The sequence below is a fragment of the Juglans microcarpa x Juglans regia genome, chromosome 7D (assembly GCF_004785595.1).
Source record: "Juglans microcarpa x Juglans regia isolate MS1-56 chromosome 7D, Jm3101_v1.0, whole genome shotgun sequence".
Classification (NCBI taxonomy): Eukaryota; Viridiplantae; Streptophyta; class Magnoliopsida; order Fagales; family Juglandaceae; genus Juglans; species Juglans microcarpa x Juglans regia.
The window spans coordinates 21043853-21063864 of NC_054606.1; the positions used below are offsets into that span (position 1 = coordinate 21043853).

Here is a 20012-nt window from a genome sequence, read left to right on the forward strand (position 1 = left end):
TTATCTAAGTTTTTTTTTGAAGAAAATGCATAAAACTTGTACACTATAGGATTGTACAAATAATTTTCCTTGTTTAAAAAATAAATCTCAACTTTAAACCAAACATTTTTCAATCTATAAAAAAGTAATTCTTCAATTTTTTATCTAATCATTTGCCTAAATTTTAATGAAAAGTCAACAAATAGAGAAATTATTATTATTTTTTTTACAAAAACTAAAATAAAATATATTGAAATCTATATTCAAATAGTATGTTACTTTCTTTAATCTATTTTCACAAATTCAAGTACGACATATAATTCGAAAAACTTTTATTCAAAATTTCCAAACTACTTTTACAAAACACAATTAAAAGCACATCTTACAATTTTTTTTTTTTAACACAAAAGCTAAAATCACTTCCCACAAATTCTAGTGCAGTGGAGATTATTGAATAAAGTAATACTAAATATAAATTACAATTATAGGGTATATGTCCTGCACATTCTCTTTAAATAAAAATGGGCCCCTTATTAGAAAAATATATTTTTAATGCAAATTTTAAATTTATTCACTATTTTAAAAAAAGTACACGAACCTTACATATTTTAAAATTACAAATATCACTATATACTGTTCATTTTATTTTTATTTTTTGGTTTCAAATAGTATAAATTACCAAGGGGTTTCATTACGAGGATGCCCACATCTTATCATTATTTTTAATTAAAACTTTAAATGTTTGAATAGGTAAAAAGATCGTGTATTATTGTTATTATTAAAAGAATTAATTTATATATAGACTCTAAATAAAGATTGTTCATGCAGATTCATATAATTATATTTACAAAATTTTTAAAATTATAATAAGATTTTTTTTAAAATAATTTTTTTCTTTTTTATCTCTATTCAACAATAACATTATATACGCAATCTTCTTTTCAAGACTGCAAATATAAAAGCCGAGTGAATTATGACTCAAACGGGTTGAAATTCAAGCTACAAACTCGGACTCAGTGAGCGGGTTCCGAGTCAACGTTACACAGCAACTCGCTAGAAGAGTGAAGAGAGGTCGTTGTTCACTCCTATTAGGGCTTCGACTCTATCTCTCCCGTTCTCTCTACCCCAAATAGCCGCATAGACATCTTCTCTAACCCTAATCAGGTATTCTCGATTAATCTCCCAACAATAAGTTTCAAAATTTGCATTGTATCAATCCGAACATCATATTTTTTTCTCGCTTTGATTCAATTACCAAACCGACTTTTTCTGGGATTATTAATTAATTGGATTTTGTACTGACCGGTCTCATTTTTGTTTTGGTTTATAGGGGCTGCAAAAACCCTACCTTTTGCAGCACTTTAAGAATAGTGAAAAATAGAGATTGAAATTGGCTGCGATTGGGTTCGGATTTGAGGTCCGAGGCGATTCATGCTCTAAATCGTTCGGATAATGGACCCTCCTGTGGCGAGATCGAGGGGTAGGCCGAGGAAACGGAGGCGAAACGAGGACGAAAACATTGCTCTGGGCCCCAACACCAAGAACCAGGCCGTTGAGAGAAGACCCGTGGCTTTGGTGGGGCGGTACGTGCTGAAGGAATTCCGTGGCAGTGGGGTTTTTCTTGGGAGAGTTTTGCATTACGACCAGGGATTGTATAGGGTCGATTACGAGGACGGGGACTGCGAGGACTTGGATAGCGGCGAGGTTCGTGGATTTATTTTGGGAGATAGTGACTTCGACGCTGATTTGATTAGAAGGAAGAAGAAGTTAGATGAATTACTATCGAAAATTAGTGCAAACAGTAAGAGCCAATTCGAGAAGGAAGGGTACGGCTTGACAAATGGAGCGGATAAGATTGATACATCCACATTAAGTGAGATGGGTGGTGGGGTGGCAATTGAAAATGATGGGGCGAACTTGAAGGCTATGAAGATTCTTCGAGTGATTCGAGTGAGTATGCGAGGGACGGCGATTTGGGGTTCAATGTAGAGACCCCACCCATCCCACCACCGGAGTTGCCACCTTCTTCAGGAACTGTAGGTGTGCCGGAGCAATATGTTTCCAATCTTTTCTCTGTTTATGGTTTCTTGCGGTCCTTCAGCATCCCCTTGTTTTTGAGCCCATTTTCTTTAGATGATTTTGTTGGGTCGCTTAATTGTTGTGTTCCAAACACATTGTTGGATGCTGTTCACGTTGCTTTGATGCGTGCATTGAGGCGTCATCTTGAAACACTCTCATTGGATGGCTTGGAGCTTGCCTCGAAATGCTTGAGGTACTTATTCTTTTTTCACGAGCAAAATGCTTGATGTACTTGTTTTCATCTCTTTACGTCTTTGGCTGAGAAAACCAGTATCTTGAAGTTACAATTTAAATTCTAATGAAGTTGTGTTAGCATTCTCGTGCAAAGGATGTTTTGGTAGAATTGACTATGCACACTGTTATTCCTCTCCTTAGGGGATCTTAGAAGTAATTTTTCAAGCTGTTACAGTTGGTTGCTAAGGAAGGTGCAATAGGTTTGTTTTTTCTGCATTTGGGTCCATACAATACTGGATTCAAATTGTGCCAGATGCATCTATTCCATTCAATCAAGCTGTGTGGTAATGCGCAGTTTTGTTACCTTCCTGTTGGCAAGCAATTGAACAGAGAGGTTTTAGTGGTCTGCCCATTGGAATTGATGTTGGGATGAGGATTTTGGCTTGTATATCTTAAGTGATTGTGTGAGATTTCCATTTTTGTGCACACCCTTCCATCTTATTATATAATATAAACATGATTTTTTTTAACATCATCACGTACACCTGTATTTTAATATTAAAACTACATGTGAAATGTGCTTCCATTGCTAATTTCCATTCTTAGAAATTCAGTTTTTGCCTCCCCCTTTTATCTTTCAGGTGCGTTGATTGGAGCTTGCTCGATACATTGACTTGGCCCATTTACCTGGTCCACTATTTAACAATTATGGGACACACAAAGGGACCTAAGTGGAGAGGATTTTATGATGAGGTTTTGGTTAGGGAGTATTATTGCCTACCTGCAGGTAGGAAGTTAATGGTTTTACAAATACTGTGTGATGATGTCTTGGAGTCAGCTGAGATAAGAGCTGAGATTGACATGCGTGAAGAATCAGAAGTTGGATTAGATTATGACACAGAAGCAACCAATTCTCACGAAAATGGGCCTAGAAGGGTCCACCCCAGATATTCCAAAACTTCTGCTTGCAAGGGCAGAGAAGCTATGGAGATTATTGCAGAAACCCACAACACAAAGTCATTGGGTAACTTAAATTATTCAGGTTTCAAAGGTACTAAAGACAATGTGGATGCTGCTGATGTCGATGTGGATAGAAATAGTGATGAATGTCGGCTTTGTGGCATGGATGGGACCTTGCTTTGCTGTGATGGGTGCCCATCAGCATACCATTCAAGGTGTATAGGTGTGATGAAAATGTTTATACCGGAAGGGCTCTGGTACTGTCCAGAGTGCACTATTAATAAGATTGCACCGAATATTGCAATTGGAACATCACTTAAAGGTGCAGAAATATTTGGCATCGATTTGTATGAGCGGATCTTCTTGGGTGCTTGCGACCACCTACTGGTGTATGTTCTCAACATCTTTGTTTTAGCCCCCTTATTGTTAGCTACACTATACAGAATGTTTGTTGAACCTTTTTGTTTGTATTAGAATCATAATTGTTTTCTTGCTTTATGAATCACTGGGTTTTTTAACTTTAGTTCTTGAGTCCCCACATTATCTCAAACTTTATTTTTAAAAAAATCTCAATTCCATCTTTATGTGTTGCTTTGAATGACTCCTCATTTTTTGAAATTCTCTTCAACCCTTTCATGGGCTTATGATCAACAATATTGATTATCGCAGGCTTAGGGATTCTATAGATACAGAACCATGTTTCAAATATTACAATCAGAATGACATTCCAAAGGTCCTGCAAGCTCTTTGTTCATCCGTGCAACATACATCTTTATACTTGGGGTGTGTAAGGCAATTTTGCACCATTGGTCTATTCCTGAAAGTGTCTTACCTCTTCCAATAATGAATGAAGTGTGTATAAACTTGGCCCATATAAAGGATAATGCACAACTTCCTACCCTCTTATTCCCTCCTGGCAAGGAAGTAGGGAGAGTTCCTAATATGCTTGAGGCAGGGAATTTTGTGTATAATGAAAACAAAAGCAGCACAGATAATGTGGGAACATCATGTCTCAAGGCCTCAGATGAGAATACTCGGACTGAACTTTCTGAATCTCATGGTGGTGGTGACAGAATGCAACATGAATGCACACTTATGGATATGAACCTAACTGAGAGGATGAAAATTGAGTCTGAAATTTCTAATGGTTCAAAAAGACATCGAGCCAATACATCTGACTTAACCCACCAAAGTTTGGTTGACAGATCAGATGCAGTAGACCTTACTACATGCACCTCCAGAAACAGCAATGGAAGTTGTACTAGGTATGTGAATGGTATGTGTTTTCCTGTGAATTTGGTCTCTCAAAGCAAAGAAGGTAATCAAGCAAGTTCCGGAAAGAGTGACAACAATTCAGTTGTTGACTTTTTATACTTGGGGTCTTTCCATAAACCTCAAGCATACATCAATAATTACATGCATGGAGAGTTTGCTGCGTCTGCCTCTGCTAAACTAGCTGTTCTTTCATCAGAGGAAACTCGGGTTTCCGAGGGTCATGCTTCGGAAAACTCGAGGAAAGTTGCATCTTCCAACAATTTTTTACAGGCAAAAGCATTCTCATTAACAGCCTCTCGTTTCTTCTGGCCAAGTTCTGAAAAGAAGCTTGTGGAGGTTCCAAGGGAGAGGTGTGGTTGGTGTCTTTCTTGTAAGGCCTCTATTTCAAGCAAGAGGGGATGCATGTTAAACCATGCTTGCCTGAGTGCCACAAAAGGTGCTATGAAGATCCTTGCGGGCCTTCGTCCCGTTAATAGTGGAGAAAGGAATCTTGCCAGCATCGCATCGTACATTTTATACATGGAGGAGAGTTTACATGGTCTGATCGTTGGTCCCTTTCAGAGTGCTAGTTACAGAAAGCAATGGCATAAACAAGTAGAGCACGCTTCAACTTGCCGTGCAATAAAGGCTCTGTTACTTGAAGTAAGTTCTCTTGCTTTTTGATGTACTTTTGATTTATAGTCTAGTTGGCCTATATAGTTTTGGGTGGGCCTGTTTGGCATGGTAACACAACTTTTCTTGTCTAAATGAATATGCATGTTTTTTTTTTTGTTAGTAAATAGGAATTTTATTAAAATTAGGCGAAGCCAAGTACACAGGACATATATAAGAACCACACCTATGCATGACTGTCTAAAGATACAAGAAAATTATGTACGTTCATGCCATTAAAGTCAATTACAATTGACCAATGGAATAATGTATGAAGAAAAAAAATTTTAATCTCGTCCATTATCCGTTAATGATCCTCAAAACTCCGACCATTCCTCTCCATTCCTGTGCAAGGTGGAGACTTTGCATCCCAGAATATTGACCAAGCTTAAAACACTTGGAACATTTCGAACTGGAACTATTCTGATTTGGCGAGATTCACTTTCAAATCCGAAGCCGCTTCAAAGCAAAGTAAAAGAGCCTGAAAGGCTTGAATATGATTATGACTAGCCCCACAAAAGACAAGAGTATCATCTGAAAATAAGGGGTGAGTCATCTCAAGTGTGCTGATTCTTGCATCCCCTACGACAAATCGAGATAAAAATCCACCTTCCACAATACTTGAGATCATTTTACTAAAAACTTTTATTATGAAAACAAAGAGTAATGGAGATAGGGGATCATCTTGCCTCAAACCCCTCAAACTTCCGAAGAAACCCATTGGGGTACCATTCACCAAGATAGAGAAACATACGGTGGAGATGCAAAATTTGATCCAAAATCACCATCTTGCTCCAAGTCCACACCTCTCGAGCATGTGTAACAAAAAATTCCAGTAAAATGATAATATAAAAAAAATAGACTAGTCTTACAGTTAGAGCCCCTTGGAATCATTATAGATTGCAATGCCTTCTCTCTCATAAGCAATGTGAAATCCCATTCACCATCCTTCATAATCTGGGGCACGACACAGTGCCTCTTTGTACTTTTTGTGAAATCTTACCTGAAAAATGTCTTTATAGGCATGTTTCTGCATGTGGCATCTATAGTTTGGTTCGTAATCTGTCTTTATTTGCAGCTTGAGGAACACATTAGCATCATTGCTCTTTCTGGGGACTGGGTTAAACTGGTGGATAGTTCGTTAGTTGACTCTTCTATGGTTCAAAATGCAACATGCACTGTTGCAACAACACAGAAACGTGGACTTAGTGGAAGGCGAAGCAGAAAGCAGTCTGCTGCCTCTGAAGTGACAGCTGAGGGTTGCCTTGACCAAAGTTTTGTCTGGTGGCAAGGCGGGAAGCTATCGAAGCTTATATTTCAGAAAGCAATTTTGCCACGCTTGGTGGTCAAAAAAGCAGCTCGCCAAGGTAACTAGCACTCCTTAGGTCTTCCCTTCCTGAAAGACAATCCTTTAGTAATTCCCTTCATTCTAAGCATTTTTTTAATCATTATAACACCATATAGTAAATGCTCCATTATTATAATAAGCATCTTTAATTCATATGTTGTTTCATTTGTGAAATTGAGGGAAAGAAAAAAGTGTAAATCATATTCTGGCTCCTTAGGTGGTTGGAGAAAGATTTCTGGCATTGATTATGCTGATAGTTCTGAGATTCCTCGAAGAAGCAGGCGGTTGGTTTGGAGAGCTGCTGTTGAAATGAGTAAGAATGCATCACAGCTTGCATTTCAGGTTTGTTCTTATCTTATTTTTTTGTTGCTATCTCTGCCAACCTTTCTTTTGATTTAGCAAATTCTATAGGTCTTATGCAATTTTGAATTATCTTTATAAGTTTGCAACTTTTTGAGTATAAAATTGGAATTCGCCTCAGGTCAGATACTTGGACTTTCATTTGAGATGGAGTGATTTTCTTCGGCCTGAGCAGAACCTTCAGGATGGAAAGGTACTAGATACAGAAGCTTCTGCTTTCAGAAATGCTGTCATTTGTGCTAAAACAATCGTGGAAAACAAGATCAGATATGCAGTTGCTTTTGGGAACCAAAAGCATCTTCCTTCACGTGTCATGAAGAATGTCATTGAGATTGAGCAAAGTCAAGATGGAAAAGACAAGTATTGGTTTTCTGAATCTCGCATTCCTTTATACTTGATCAAAGAGTATGAAGAAAGTTCTGATAAAGTACCCTTGCTCTCTGGTGAGGAGCCCTTGGATTTATCAATCAAGTTACAAAGAAGGCGCTTGAAAGCTTCCCGTCGAGATATATTTTTCTATCTTATTTGCAAGAGAGATAAATTGGACGTGTGCTCTTGTTCCTCGTGTCAGCTGGATGTTTTAATTGGGTAATTATTTTATACATTGTTTTAATTTTTACAATTTTTTTATTCTCTAGTCTGCACCAACTTAGTCCAAGCTGATTAACTTTTCCCTGATGTGACTTTCAGGAATGCGGTCAAGTGCGGTGCATGCCAAGGTGCTTTAACTGAGCCATAATGTTTCCCATCCAGAATGTTTTATGTCAAATTTTTAAAATGAATTTTTTTCCTCTTTGAATCTGATAGGATAGTATGTAACTCATCAAATTTTACGAGTGCATCTGACAAATGTACATAAAATTACCTTGTAAATTTTGCCCTTATCTTTCCTGTTGTTTAAAATCTTGCAAATTTTTTTTAGATGATTTGTTGAGCAATGATTGTAACTTGTGCCTTATTGTGGTCAGGTTATTGTCATGAAGGCTGTACCATGATTTCAACAATGTGTATGAATGAGGAAGTTGAGTTCTTGATTACATGCAAGCACTGTTACCATGCAAAGGATTTTGTTCAGAAAGAAATCAGTAATGAATCTCCGAGCACTCCCCTGGCATTGCAAAGGCGAGATTGCCCTAACTTGACTGCAGCCACTAAGGGCAGAAGGCATGCATGTAATAATCAATCATTAGCATCTATCAGAACTCAACATACTAGTTCTGAGTTGAAGCACACTGCTTCTAATTCTAGTTTGGCAAATAAAAGCCGCCGCCGGACGTGTTCTTGGGTGTTATATGGAAGAAGAAAAACTCTGAAGACACAGGCATTGATTTCAGGCTTAAAAATATTCTTTTGAAGGGAAGTTTGGATGTCCATCGGTTGGAACCTGTTTGTCACTTGTGCCATAAGCCATATAGGTCTGATCTTATGTATATTTGCTGTGAAATTTGCCAAAGTAAGTTACTCTTGATTGTGTGCTTCATGCTGTTCACTTGAAATACCTACTTTACATCTTACTTTCTGTGTGTGGGTGGGTTGTTGTTTTTTTTGGTTATTTTTTGACGCATTGTGTTTATGCTCCCTGGCAGAATGGTACCATGCTGAAGCTGTCGAACTTGAAGAGTCAAAAATTTTCGATGTAACAGGCTTCAAGTGTTGCAAGTGTCGTAGGATAAGGTCACCATTGTGTCCTTATGCGGACCTTAAAGACAATCTGCCCGAGGGCAAGAAAACACGCTCAAGGGATATGAAGCAAGGGCATGTAAGAGGAGACTCTGATTCTGGAATGATTTCTGAATTTGAGTGTGAACCTGCAAAATCGGTACTTCTCACAGGGGAAGTTTTGGGACGAGAATTTGTAGAGTGTGAACCTGGGACTCCATCGTTTCCCATGGCGGAAACATCAAAACAGGAATATGATCCTCTTCTTTTCTCTCTTTCCAGAGTTGAGTTAATTACACAGCATGATTCAGAAGTGGATGAATGGAATACTGCTTCTGGGCCAGGGCCGCAAAAACTTCCTGTCAGGAGGCAAGTGAAGCGTGAGGGGGATGTAGATGGCTTATCTGGAAGTAATCTTTCTCATGCTGAACTATCCACACACCTTGAAGTGAATAGCTTGAAACCTACACAGAGAGCATCGTCTCCTCAAGCGGAGTGGGATGTTGAAAGTGAGATGATGTTAGACTATCAAGGTTTTAATTATGAAGATATGGAATTTGAACCCCAAACCTACTTCACTGTTACAGAGTTGCTGGAGTCTGATGACGTTGGCCCATTTGATGGAGTTGATACAGCTGGGAATTGGTCAGGGTGCTTGGAAAATCCCTCTGATAGAATTTCACAAGAAGTCCCTGAACAGTATAGAATGGCGGATACTTTAAGTAATCATTCAGAACCTGAAAATTCTGCAAACCCTACTGTTAATATGGTGCATTGTCAGAAGTGTTTGCATACAGAACCAGCCCCTGATGTTTCTTGTGAGATATGTGGGTTACAGATACACAGAAACTGCTCACCTTGGGTGGAATTATCATCTGGGGAAGGCAGTTGGAGGTGTGGCAATTGCCGTGAGTGGCGGTAGCTAATCTAGTTGTTCTTTCAAGATTTTGGTTTTATAGTCTGCTCTTAGCTAGTCAATTTCGAAGGGAGATCTCTCAGGTGAGATAGTTGCGTACTGAACCGCATTTGGCAATATTGATGACGGGAAAGATGAGAATGGGAAAGTTCAGTCTCCATTCTTGTTGAACCTTGGAGAAATTTTGTTAATGCCATGGCCGATGTTTCAATGGCCTAGCAGTTCCTACTGCTTCCTGACAACTGCTCTTTTTTTTGATGATCCAGTTTCTCATTGGTAAGTTTGGAAGATTGGCTATTTGAATGTAGGATTGCTGGGTTTGATCATGATAGGAGGTCGCAAATTACTATTTAAAATGGTTAATTTGTTCCCTAACCAATTACGGGGAGTTGCATCATTTTACAAACTACAGAAGTATTCCAATTATCTTGGAAGATAAGCAGGCCTTTTTTTGTGCTTGTCTCATTGAATTGCTTGTATAAATCATAGATTTATTTTTATATATATATATTTTTATATATAAAATTTTGCAATCAGTTTGGGTCAATAACTTCGAATTACTTGAGCATTGGTTTGGTTGGAAAGTAGCGAATTTATGGGCAATAGGCTTCTAGTTTTACTATTGTAAAATAACATTTTTAAGACGGTGTGATGTGATTGGCCGAGTAAATGTAACTGGATGCTCATGGGTAGGATTTAGCCCTCTGTAGTCTCTCTCTCTCGCATGTATCTGTTTGCACCAAAGAAACCTTACCCGCAGTTGCAGCGAATAAAACTTAGAAGGTTCAATTTCTTTCTACCACATAAGCTTGGACTTCAAATTCATATTTTCACGTCTGATACGAACCATTTTTCTTTTTTTTTTTTTTTCCCTCCTAAATTATGTTTTGATGCTAATGCTATAGGGAATCTCCAACACCCTAAGAACTGATACCATTCAGGTCTTTTTTTTTTTTTTTTTTTTTTTTTTTTTTTTTGGATGAGGTAGTAGAGGTCTCATCTCTGTATTAATAATCTCTTGCGGCATAATCGTGTCGGAAAACAAAAGGGAGAAGTAAAAATGGAAAATAACCACATCTGCACTGTTGTACAGTCCAATAATAATTGCTCTTATTAAGAATATTACTATGGATTAACAAACAAATGCAAACTGTTACAACTTGTTCTAATTCATGCAAACTATCTTACATGAGGTAAAATATTATGCTACAGAAACCAATCCAGTGTTACTGGGAAGGGGAAAAAAAAAAAAATCAAGAATAATAATAATAAAGAACCCTCACCCCAAAAAGAGAAAAACCTCACCAAGGCACAATTTTTTTGCACAGAAAGAATCTCAAAATCCCGAGACCGCCCCCATGGAAATCCCACTCAGCCGATTACTAAATTAGCTCATCATTCCGCCAGCCCTTGCATTTTGATTTCTTCATCCACCACATAGCTTGAGGCACATATGGGTGGCTCAGCTGTATAAAACAGGTTTACAAGTGTATAATGACAACCGTCACGCTTCACTCACCCTTCACCTTTGTTACAGTAAACCAGCCAGCATGGCTCCAGGATCCGTTAGTGCTGCTGCTGGACTCGTTGGTTGAGGTATTGGAGGTGCAGGTGTTGCTGGCATTGGAGCACGTGAGGCTATAGGAATACTAACTAATTGTTCTTTGATGAACTCCTTCAACCTGCACATTAGCGATCAGAAAAATTCACCTAGGGTATAAAAACTCAGGTTAGCGGCGCATGACCAGGAAATTAAAACACCTACTCAAATGTCAATGTTGGGTCCCCTGAAGCAACTGTCATTCGCAACTGGGTTCTGTCTGCGGGATCAGTTTCAATTCGAACCTGCTCATCAGAAAAGAAAAGGCATTCAAAACAGCAACCTTCTACAAGCTACATTAAACTAAACATCACAAACATTCGCTTTATCCGCATGGAGTATTAAGAAAGTACTTGCAAAAAAAAAGTATCTCTCTCTCATTATTTATTCCACTTGTGCATTTTGTATAAACAGATACTCTTTAACTTTATTTCTCCAAATATTGACCAGACAGCTTCAATTTCACTTGAAGTCTTATGGACTAGATAAGAATCGTTAATAAAAATGTAAAAGTTGAATGCTGAAACTGGATGGACATTGCTTACCAAGCAGAGCATGGGCCTCGTACTTTCTGAATAATATGTTGTGCTTGCAACAAGATTGTTAGGATTTGGGTCCTATAACAGAGAAATAACCAATCAAAAGCTCCATACAACCGACTGAGATGCAAGAAAAATTCAACATTTTTCTCTTTTCTTTTAAGAGCTACTTACAAGTCCTGGAGATACCATCAACCGAAAACTGTTGAATAAATTTGCCATGTCCAGGAGAGGCATTGGTCTTACGCCTCTAACCTGCACAGTTGCATGAAAACATGAGTATGCTAATTGTGAATATGATGAACACAGTAGCTAAAGAAAGAGACGATACTGCAATGTGGGATTTGCATATACACAAAAAGAACAACACTGGATACTGACAATAATTTGATTCCCATACGTTGAAGTTTTTTCACTTTTATTCTTAAACAGTGAGAAGAAGGCATATTAGGGTGAGTGGTTTTTTTATAGGTAGAAGAGATTTTATTAATACTAACAGAGGAATAGGCATAGCCAAGGGTTTTCTCTTTGTATATGTCCCCAGGTGAGTGATATTCCCCAACATCTGATCACGAGAATAAATGGGATAATTGTAAATCTATTACAACATATAAAAGCTGAAGCATCCTGTTTGCAAAATATTGCGCCACCTCATCATTTGTCTATTCTAATTTTACTTTTAATTATTTTATTATTCCTTCATTATAATACATACACATTTACCATTCCACCCTTTATTACCACTTTGTTACTCATCAATTGTACTTCCTGTCAACTTCCACTCTTTATTAACCACTTTATTAGCTGTCTTTTGCACTTCCCGTCTCTAGCACTTCTTGTCAATTACAAGCTTTTATTTTCTGAAGTTCAATTTTACCTTCAAACCATTGAATTCAAGGTTCTAAAAACTATTCGGCTTTCAGGTTATTAAAGATTATTAAAACAATTAGATGACCATCTCAGCATTAATATATTTCCTTAAACACTGTTCAATTTCCAGGTTGTTCAGTTTCCTGGCCATTTGGTTTCCAGGTTTAATTGGAAGTCTATTACACTTCCTCTTATTTCTTTGCAGATCTAGATCTTCTATTTAAGGTTTCATTTTTGGTTTTGTTGTCATCTCGGAGAGAAACAGCCGATTGTCATCTTTGAAGTCATTGATACTACTCCAAACAACGCCGTAGCTTCTTCTTGAAAACCTACCTAATTGGGTGGTCGTGAAAGGTTCCAAACCGGTTTCCCTCTTAGAGATGAAACTCTTTGCAATAATATTGGTGGTGTTGGTGGCCATATTTTTTGTGCAAAAAGTTGCGGATGCTGAGACTCCAATGCCAAGCCCAGCAATTGAAGTTGTCTCTGAGTGTATACAAATTGAAAAGTATTTCTCATGAATATGAGAGAGATAGGGGAATATAATAGAATTAAAAGCTTAATAATTTCCTATGAGAGGGGTAGGGAAATATAAAAGAATTAAAAACTTAATAATTTCCAGCGCATCACACTAGTGTACAGCTTGTGCTTAAGAATTTTTCACCCTTTCCCTGCAATGAGATGATGAGTCAATTGTCCCACCTCACATGCAGGTTGTGGTGACAATACCTAACATCTCATCACCATCAATTCAAATTTGATACCAATAGAGAACTCCAACCATTGTATAAGGCAAAATAGTAATAAGCATATAAGAAGAACATAATAACAAAGAATGAACTTTTCGTTGAAATAAAATTTTACTATAACTCCAAAGAGGGCAAATTTTACATACCACTTCTTGGAGCTTCAAAGGTGGTCCTGAAAGCGATCTCCATTGAGGGAAAAACTCGTCAGCAGAAACTGATATAGGATGAAGAAATTTATTCAAGACAGCCGGAAGGCGAAGCTTGGCATTGACCTATGACAAGACAAATAAGTCAACGATATTACCTAGCTTTGTGTTTCATTATTGGCAAAAAAACTCAAAATGGCATGTGTAAGAAGTACCATATTGTTACCAAACTTGTAGGAGAAATCAAGAACTGCCACGTCCCTACTAGGGCGGAGATTCACAACTTCAAGAGGGCATTGCACCTATAAACACAAAATGATAAAAGTGCAAACAAATGTGAAGGGCATTAACACAAAGAACAGAAGATAAGAGTAGACAATAGATAAGCCAACAGGTGGTGGTTCATTGCAAGAATTACAAAGTCTTCACCTGCGCTCTGGGAGGAATAGTATCTGGGACTAATGAGAGCTCTATCTTTAAATGGGACGGAGGCAATATTATAGCATGGACAGAAACAAGTGGAGAAGTATTCTTGTTTCCCAAGAAAAGAACAACTCGTCCTTGATGTGCTCGCCACTCTGCTTTAATGCAATCTGGGGTAGTATTTAACAACAAAATTACCTCAGTTCTTGTTGAAGCGTTAAACTTTTAAAACCTGCACGGAAAATAAGAAATGCTACAAAAGAAGCATCTTATAGTAAACCTGGATATAAGGATCCTCGTATAGAACACCACTATCCTTCAAGCACAAAGCATGAAACCTTTCAGCAATACTTCCTATCGGCTACAAAATTGAATAATGGAGTTAGCTTGTTAAAATTTTGGTCAAGCACAATGCAAGGACATCACAATCTGACAGCACGTAGCAGGTGAGACTAGATCATGTTTTTCTGATGCTGATAAGGCCAGTTTAAACCCAACAAACACGGACTTTCTAAGAACATATCAATCTTACAAGGAAACCAGTAACTTTGGGTAGCCTTGGAGAAAATGGGATAAAAATTTTTACTGGGAGTTCAGATTATTTGGGAAGAAAACAAGTTAAGCTACGCTCATTGGACACTATCAGGGACAACACAGGAAGCCTCTAGCTTTTGTAATGCAATTCAACCAATCTTGAGAAACCTTTTAGTCAGCTTGACTATATTGAACTCTTCAAAAATGGTAACTCATCAAAAAAGTATATATAATTACTTACAAAAAAACGCAAGCTAATAAAGCTCAACCGAGGTTGGCTCACTAAAAGGCTTGCTCAAGACTGCTTGAAAAACAAATGCATCAAGCATGAGGAATGCAATACTCAATTTATTTACATTTCAGTAGACTATGTTAAATATTGATGGATATTCCTATTTATACAATAGAGTTCACTGCATATGAAATAGTATTAAACTCACCTCTTCAAATAAGCAATACATACTACCTATCAAAAAATAAAAAAAGAAGCAATACATAGTTTCATAATAACAGTCACTTGTACCTGAACCGAATTTGTCTGCTCTTCAACAGGTACAATGGCTGCTGCTTCCACTGTATTTGGAACATTTTCCAAGCCAGATGCTATATTTTGTTGAGACTGGACATCGGTACCGGGAGGGCCTTCAATAGCCAGTGGGCCCAATAGATCCCCAAGGAGATCGGCTGAAGGAGTTTGGGGATCTACTTTACTCAAAATTCCATTCTCATGTGACAGCCCTTGCTCCGCCATATTATGATCCTATCAAGATAATCAAACATACATCAATTGCAATTAAAAAAATTAACGAATGATAGATTCAATCCTAAGATTCCAAAATTATTGAGGGAGACATGTTAACAACGGTAGGGTTCAGGAAAACACACAAAATGGAATTAAAGGAAAAAAAAATGAAAAGGAATAACTAACCTCATTAATGCTCATGCTGGGCACCTTTACCAGACTAAGCTGGATGCCGGATGGTGTCCCATTAGCAGGACGCTGGTCAGTTACAACCAGAGCACTTGACGTTTGCTGCTGGGCCCGCAACTTTATAGCACTTTGTTCCGCAGTATCAACTTCAGTATCTTCAGCCTTCTTGATCAATGCAGACTAAATTTTAAAGAGAATCCTAAAAGTTAGTGCCAAAACCCTTCAAGCAATCACTCATCCAACAAAACTACAAGTATAGTGTCACTGAACAAAAACCACAGCAGAAGTACCTGTCGCTCAGGGAATTTGGGCATTTCAGCCAATATATCCATTAAAGATGCACCTTTCCTACTCAAGGCATGATATTCCACAGCTCGTTGTTGTATCTCAGCATCAATGCAACTCTCATATCTACATGAAAAGGTATGTTAAAGAAACCTACAGGACTTTTTAACATTTTAGACAATAGATGCACGGCTAAAAATCTCACTTGTTAAATATTCCCCAAATCTGATTCTGTAGTTCTGGGTCTGGGGGTTGAGTGTGCATTAAAATCTTAGCATATGTAGAAAGAAGAATAGGAATGGTAGAAGACCTGCAATAAATAATGGATTCTAAGATATACTAGAAGGAATGAAAACCGAAAATTAGGAAGACAAGGGGTAACGTTGAGTGCCCCTTACGGTACAGTAGGAAGCTTCTCATGTATGATGCTAAATAATTCCTTAGGACTACACCCAGGCCGTCTTGCCAAAAGGTGGCCAAATTCTCCAAGGAGATATGCACTGACCTGTTGCACATATGCCAATCCCAAATAGATTTAGACATCTGCCCTAACAAAAATTTCTTTGAATGTATAAGAGATGTTTAATTCAGTTTCCAATCATTCTAATAATTATTAAAGGTCAATGAGGAAAATTAACCAACATATGGTGGTACATAACAACACGCAGAAGAAAAACTGATTAAAATTCATAGGCGTTGTGTGACATGATATGAAACTGGAACTCCCTAATAAATCATGTTCATTTGTGGGGGATATGCGTAACTAGGATAAGTATTTTGTTGTAGGTACGAATTCTGGCTTCTTCATTAAGCCTATCGTCATCATTAAGCCCAAGTACACATGACCATATACAAGAAAATCACCTATGCATTATTATCTAGTGATAAAAGAAAGTCATGACCATTCAATCCATTATCACAGTTTTCTCTTTCTTTCTTTTTTCTTTTTTTTTTTCCTGAAGTAGATATACAAAAAAACTTTAATTTTTAAACTAGGGTTGGCAAGGGCCTCTCGTGTATATACTTATAAAGCATTCTTCAACAGTTGGAACATTGGCAACAAGCTATGGATTATAGAGGCGAAGGAAAAAACAGAGCACAAAAAAAAGTATAACTCTAGCTAAAAAATTACCATCATGAAAGCTTTTATACGTCTTAAACAGTATACAAACCTTCACCATTGTCTCATGTATAGCAGGCTTGTCAAGATACTCTCTCGCTTTTGCTGCTGCATAAGGCTGATCAAATCATGAAATCTCAGTTGAAATACAAGTAGAAACATTTTATTAGAAACAGGCCGTCCATCCAAAAGAAAACAGAAACAGAAGCAACAAAGCATATATTATAAATATATTTTTTTTTATCACCTGTAGGTCTTCATTGTTTGTAACAAACTGCACAACACGAAACCATATGTCATCGCTAACGAAATCCCCAGCCTTATCAATCAATTGAAGAATCACATCGACATACCTGTGCCCCATTAAAATAGCACGACGTGATCAGTACAAGATTCAGAATGCACGTAATAGCAAATGAATGGCAAACCTTTACTTGCAAATATTTAGTTAAAGGCTAAAAATATTACAGAAGAAAGTGCAAGATGCTCTAGAAACTTGTTTATTATCAAACAATATTTTTTTGATTCAATCACACAAAAAACCTCAATTTACTCATTGGGGTTATAGTGTAGATGTGGCTAGTTTATTCCAAGTTGTTACATAGTATTAGAGTCAAGTTCAAAGGCCAGCCATTTCAGCTTGTTGCATGATATGGTCTTAACAAGGACGTTGGGAATGTAGGAGGGGGAGATTATAACACCCCAACCCCACATTGAAAAAAAAAAATAATTAACCCCAACACCATAACTTCCTTGTATCCTTTGCTCCTACGTAGTTAGGGCATTCATTGTACCGAACATGGCTTTGCCCATTCTTTAATAATATACTTTTACTTAAAAAAAAAAAAAAAAAAAGGTGGGTGAGATAGAAATGTAATCATGGGTATCAAGTCCCACATTGGCTACCAACTAGTTGATATTAGACTTTATAAGTGATTCTAGGGAAGCTTCAAAATTGACTAGTACCAACTCAAGAACAGCCTAAACCATATATGGGACTATACTCGAGGAGAACGAGTCAATATTACAATTCGAATCCTTTGGAATGAGATTATAAAGGGCAAGAACTTCTCTCTCCCAAGCAATGCAGGATCTCATTCACCACCTCCTATACTCAATTTGGGATATTACACAATTGCTTGCGCAAAAAACCTTGCTTACCATGATAAATCAGGGGCAAACTTCTCTGCAAGAATAGCTGCTTTAAGTGACAATTCCTCACGCATTGCAAAGTCTGCTGTACTGAGATACTGAAAACAAATGAAACTGACTTCAGATTGAAACTTTCTCAGAACTGTCTATATATATATATATATATATATATATATTGATAACTGTCTATCATGTACAAAATAAATAGTCCAGATCCAGCATTGGCCGTACCTGCAATAATTCTTCAACTATGTCCTTTGCGTTTGTAATGTCACACATACCATAAAGCAAATCAAGAGCACGTCTACGAATACTGAGGCATATATTGATGTCAGTTAGCGATATAGATTTCAGAAATATATAAACACATACATACCTGCACAAAAAGCACGGTCAAGCTAGGGAAACCCTTCTTTTTTTAAGATAGGTCACTCAAGCTAGGGAAATCCTAATCTCCCCAACTTTAGGTGGAGGCTAACATCCACCATAATTGACCATAATTCTCTTTAGTTAACATGATCTATGAAAACAGAAATTCTTTTGCAAAGATAGAGTCCATACCACATCAAAACGAAATCTATTGCAAATGAATAAGCGACAATGTCAAGACTTCTAACATTCTCAGAATGAAACTAAAACACTACAACAAATTAAATTTAACCTGATATCGGGATCCTTCAATGAGGTTATGATCTGAGCTTGGTGTCTTTTGATGATATCTTGCACATCTGTCACCAACAACATCCGGGTCATATTCTCCTGCATCAGAACAATGTGAACATCAAATTATGCAGTCGCAAAGTAGCTTGAATTTACCCTTCTAAGTTTAGACAGAAAGTCTTCATATGTAATCGATCATAGGTTGCCTTAAAGGGAGACACAGAAAAAGCAACAGGGAGGACAGAGAAAATGTGGAAATCTATGATGCCTCATAGGTTTCACAACTTACCAAGCCAAGATATCGAATATTTGGTTCGCGAACAGCAATAAACTTTCCAAGAAGGGCAACACACTGAGACATCATCTCTTTTTCGGCATCAAGATGCATGACCTGAGATGAGGCAATTAGAACATGGTAAGAGAGCCACAATAGATGCTAAAGATGAGTAAAATTGTATTCTTTTCTACAAGCAAAGTTACAGAGGTTAAGAAAAAATAATCCCCCCCACCCCCCAAAAAAAAAATATAAGAAGGTGAGGGTCATGGACTAAATCTCATGGTTGTGTTTGCCTTCCCCAAATATATATTTTTTTTAAATGTTAGGAAGCTCCACTCCTTCAGTATCCTTGTACTTCTCTGTTTTTTTTTTTTTTTTTTTTTTTTTTTTTTTTGTTTCTTTTTTCCCAGCAAATGCATGTGGACTGCCAGTATTTGTAGGTATGTGTATGTGAGAGAGAGAGGTCCTACATTCGTATGATTTCACTTATCCGTAACATGCATACTTTGCATAGTTATGTTGTTGTAAGTGGGTACGTCCAATATATATGCATGCATGCACCTGTTCTGTTCTAGATCAGAAACGTTTCAAGAAATAAAACATCGGTTTCCCAAGAATCGCACAAAGTAATTCGTTTCCATAAAGACAATTGAAAAATACTGAACGTTCAAAGATTTCATCCTTCTTTCTACTTTCAGCAAAATTTCACCAGAGTAACATTGTCTCCACACAAGCACACTCGTCTATGTGGGTATGCACAAGTGTTTGTGTAGAGAAAATGTTACAGTAACCTGTGCTTGTGTTTGTGTGACTATATAAATGAACCATAAATATGCACACAAGTTGACAGTAAAAACAATTAAAAAAACACTAAACGATCAAGAAACCATTTTAAAACATACAATACCATAATATTTGTGCTGTAAACTTACAAGAGCAAGAGCTTCAAAGAGAACAGCATGTGATGCGTTGTTCTTATTTACATTTTTCACAACATCAGTCCCCATCAATATCCGTTGTAAGACCTGAAATTAAAGACTCAAGGTTTTGATATATCAGAATGTAAAAAGAGAAAACACAATTCCCTTGAGAAAAGCAGAACCTCAAACAATGATCTTCTGGTATTTGGATCTTCAATTGTTGGGAAATACTGAAGAGCCCTCATTGTCTTAACCTGCGTTGACCAAGTGCTCACAAGCATTAATACGAACTTGCTAATACATCAACCTATTCATGTAACCAAGTGTCAATCACAGGCAAAAAGTTACTTCTTAAGAATGGAAATTTTGTAAACTAAGATAGATGTAACATAATCATATCACACA

The 20012-nt window shown here is 37.3% G+C and overlaps 2 protein-coding genes across 2 annotated transcripts in view; one reads left to right on the forward strand and one right to left on the reverse strand.

Annotated features, from left to right (window-relative positions):
* The first annotated feature begins 1392 nt into the window (after positions 1–1392).
* On the forward strand, positions 1393–9934 carry LOC121238821 (DDT domain-containing protein PTM). The gene is given in 12 exon segments (XM_041135856.1): positions 1393–1894; positions 1897–2251; positions 2874–3581; positions 3862–3971; positions 3974–5109; positions 6197–6485; positions 6684–6808; positions 6948–7414; positions 7517–7545; positions 7795–8106; positions 8109–8279; positions 8413–9934. Coding segments are annotated over 12 exon segments (5160 nt in total). The 5' UTR covers positions 1393–1431; the 3' UTR covers positions 9408–9934.
* Positions 9935–10493: 559 nt separating this feature from the next.
* Positions 10494–20012, reverse strand: part of LOC121239179 (AP-2 complex subunit alpha-1-like) — a 31518-nt gene continuing 21999 nt past the window's right edge. Inside the window, exons 7-27 of the mRNA XM_041136335.1 lie at positions 19790–19861; positions 19620–19712; positions 18700–18801; positions 18412–18509; positions 17982–18063; positions 17760–17848; positions 16846–16951; positions 16651–16716; positions 15877–15983; positions 15684–15788; positions 15484–15604; positions 15191–15373; positions 14786–15022; positions 14009–14089; positions 13735–13926; positions 13521–13607; positions 13306–13431; positions 11715–11795; positions 11547–11618; positions 11167–11246; positions 10494–11083 (exon numbers count right to left, since the gene is read on the reverse strand). Of these exons, the coding sequence (XP_040992269.1) occupies positions 10933–11083; positions 11167–11246; positions 11547–11618; positions 11715–11795; positions 13306–13431; positions 13521–13607; positions 13735–13926; positions 14009–14089; positions 14786–15022; positions 15191–15373; positions 15484–15604; positions 15684–15788; positions 15877–15983; positions 16651–16716; positions 16846–16951; positions 17760–17848; positions 17982–18063; positions 18412–18509; positions 18700–18801; positions 19620–19712; positions 19790–19861 (2331 nt within the window). The 3' untranslated portion in view covers positions 10494–10932. The remainder of the gene's footprint in view (positions 11084–11166; positions 11247–11546; positions 11619–11714; positions 11796–13305; positions 13432–13520; positions 13608–13734; positions 13927–14008; positions 14090–14785; positions 15023–15190; positions 15374–15483; positions 15605–15683; positions 15789–15876; positions 15984–16650; positions 16717–16845; positions 16952–17759; positions 17849–17981; positions 18064–18411; positions 18510–18699; positions 18802–19619; positions 19713–19789; positions 19862–20012) is intronic.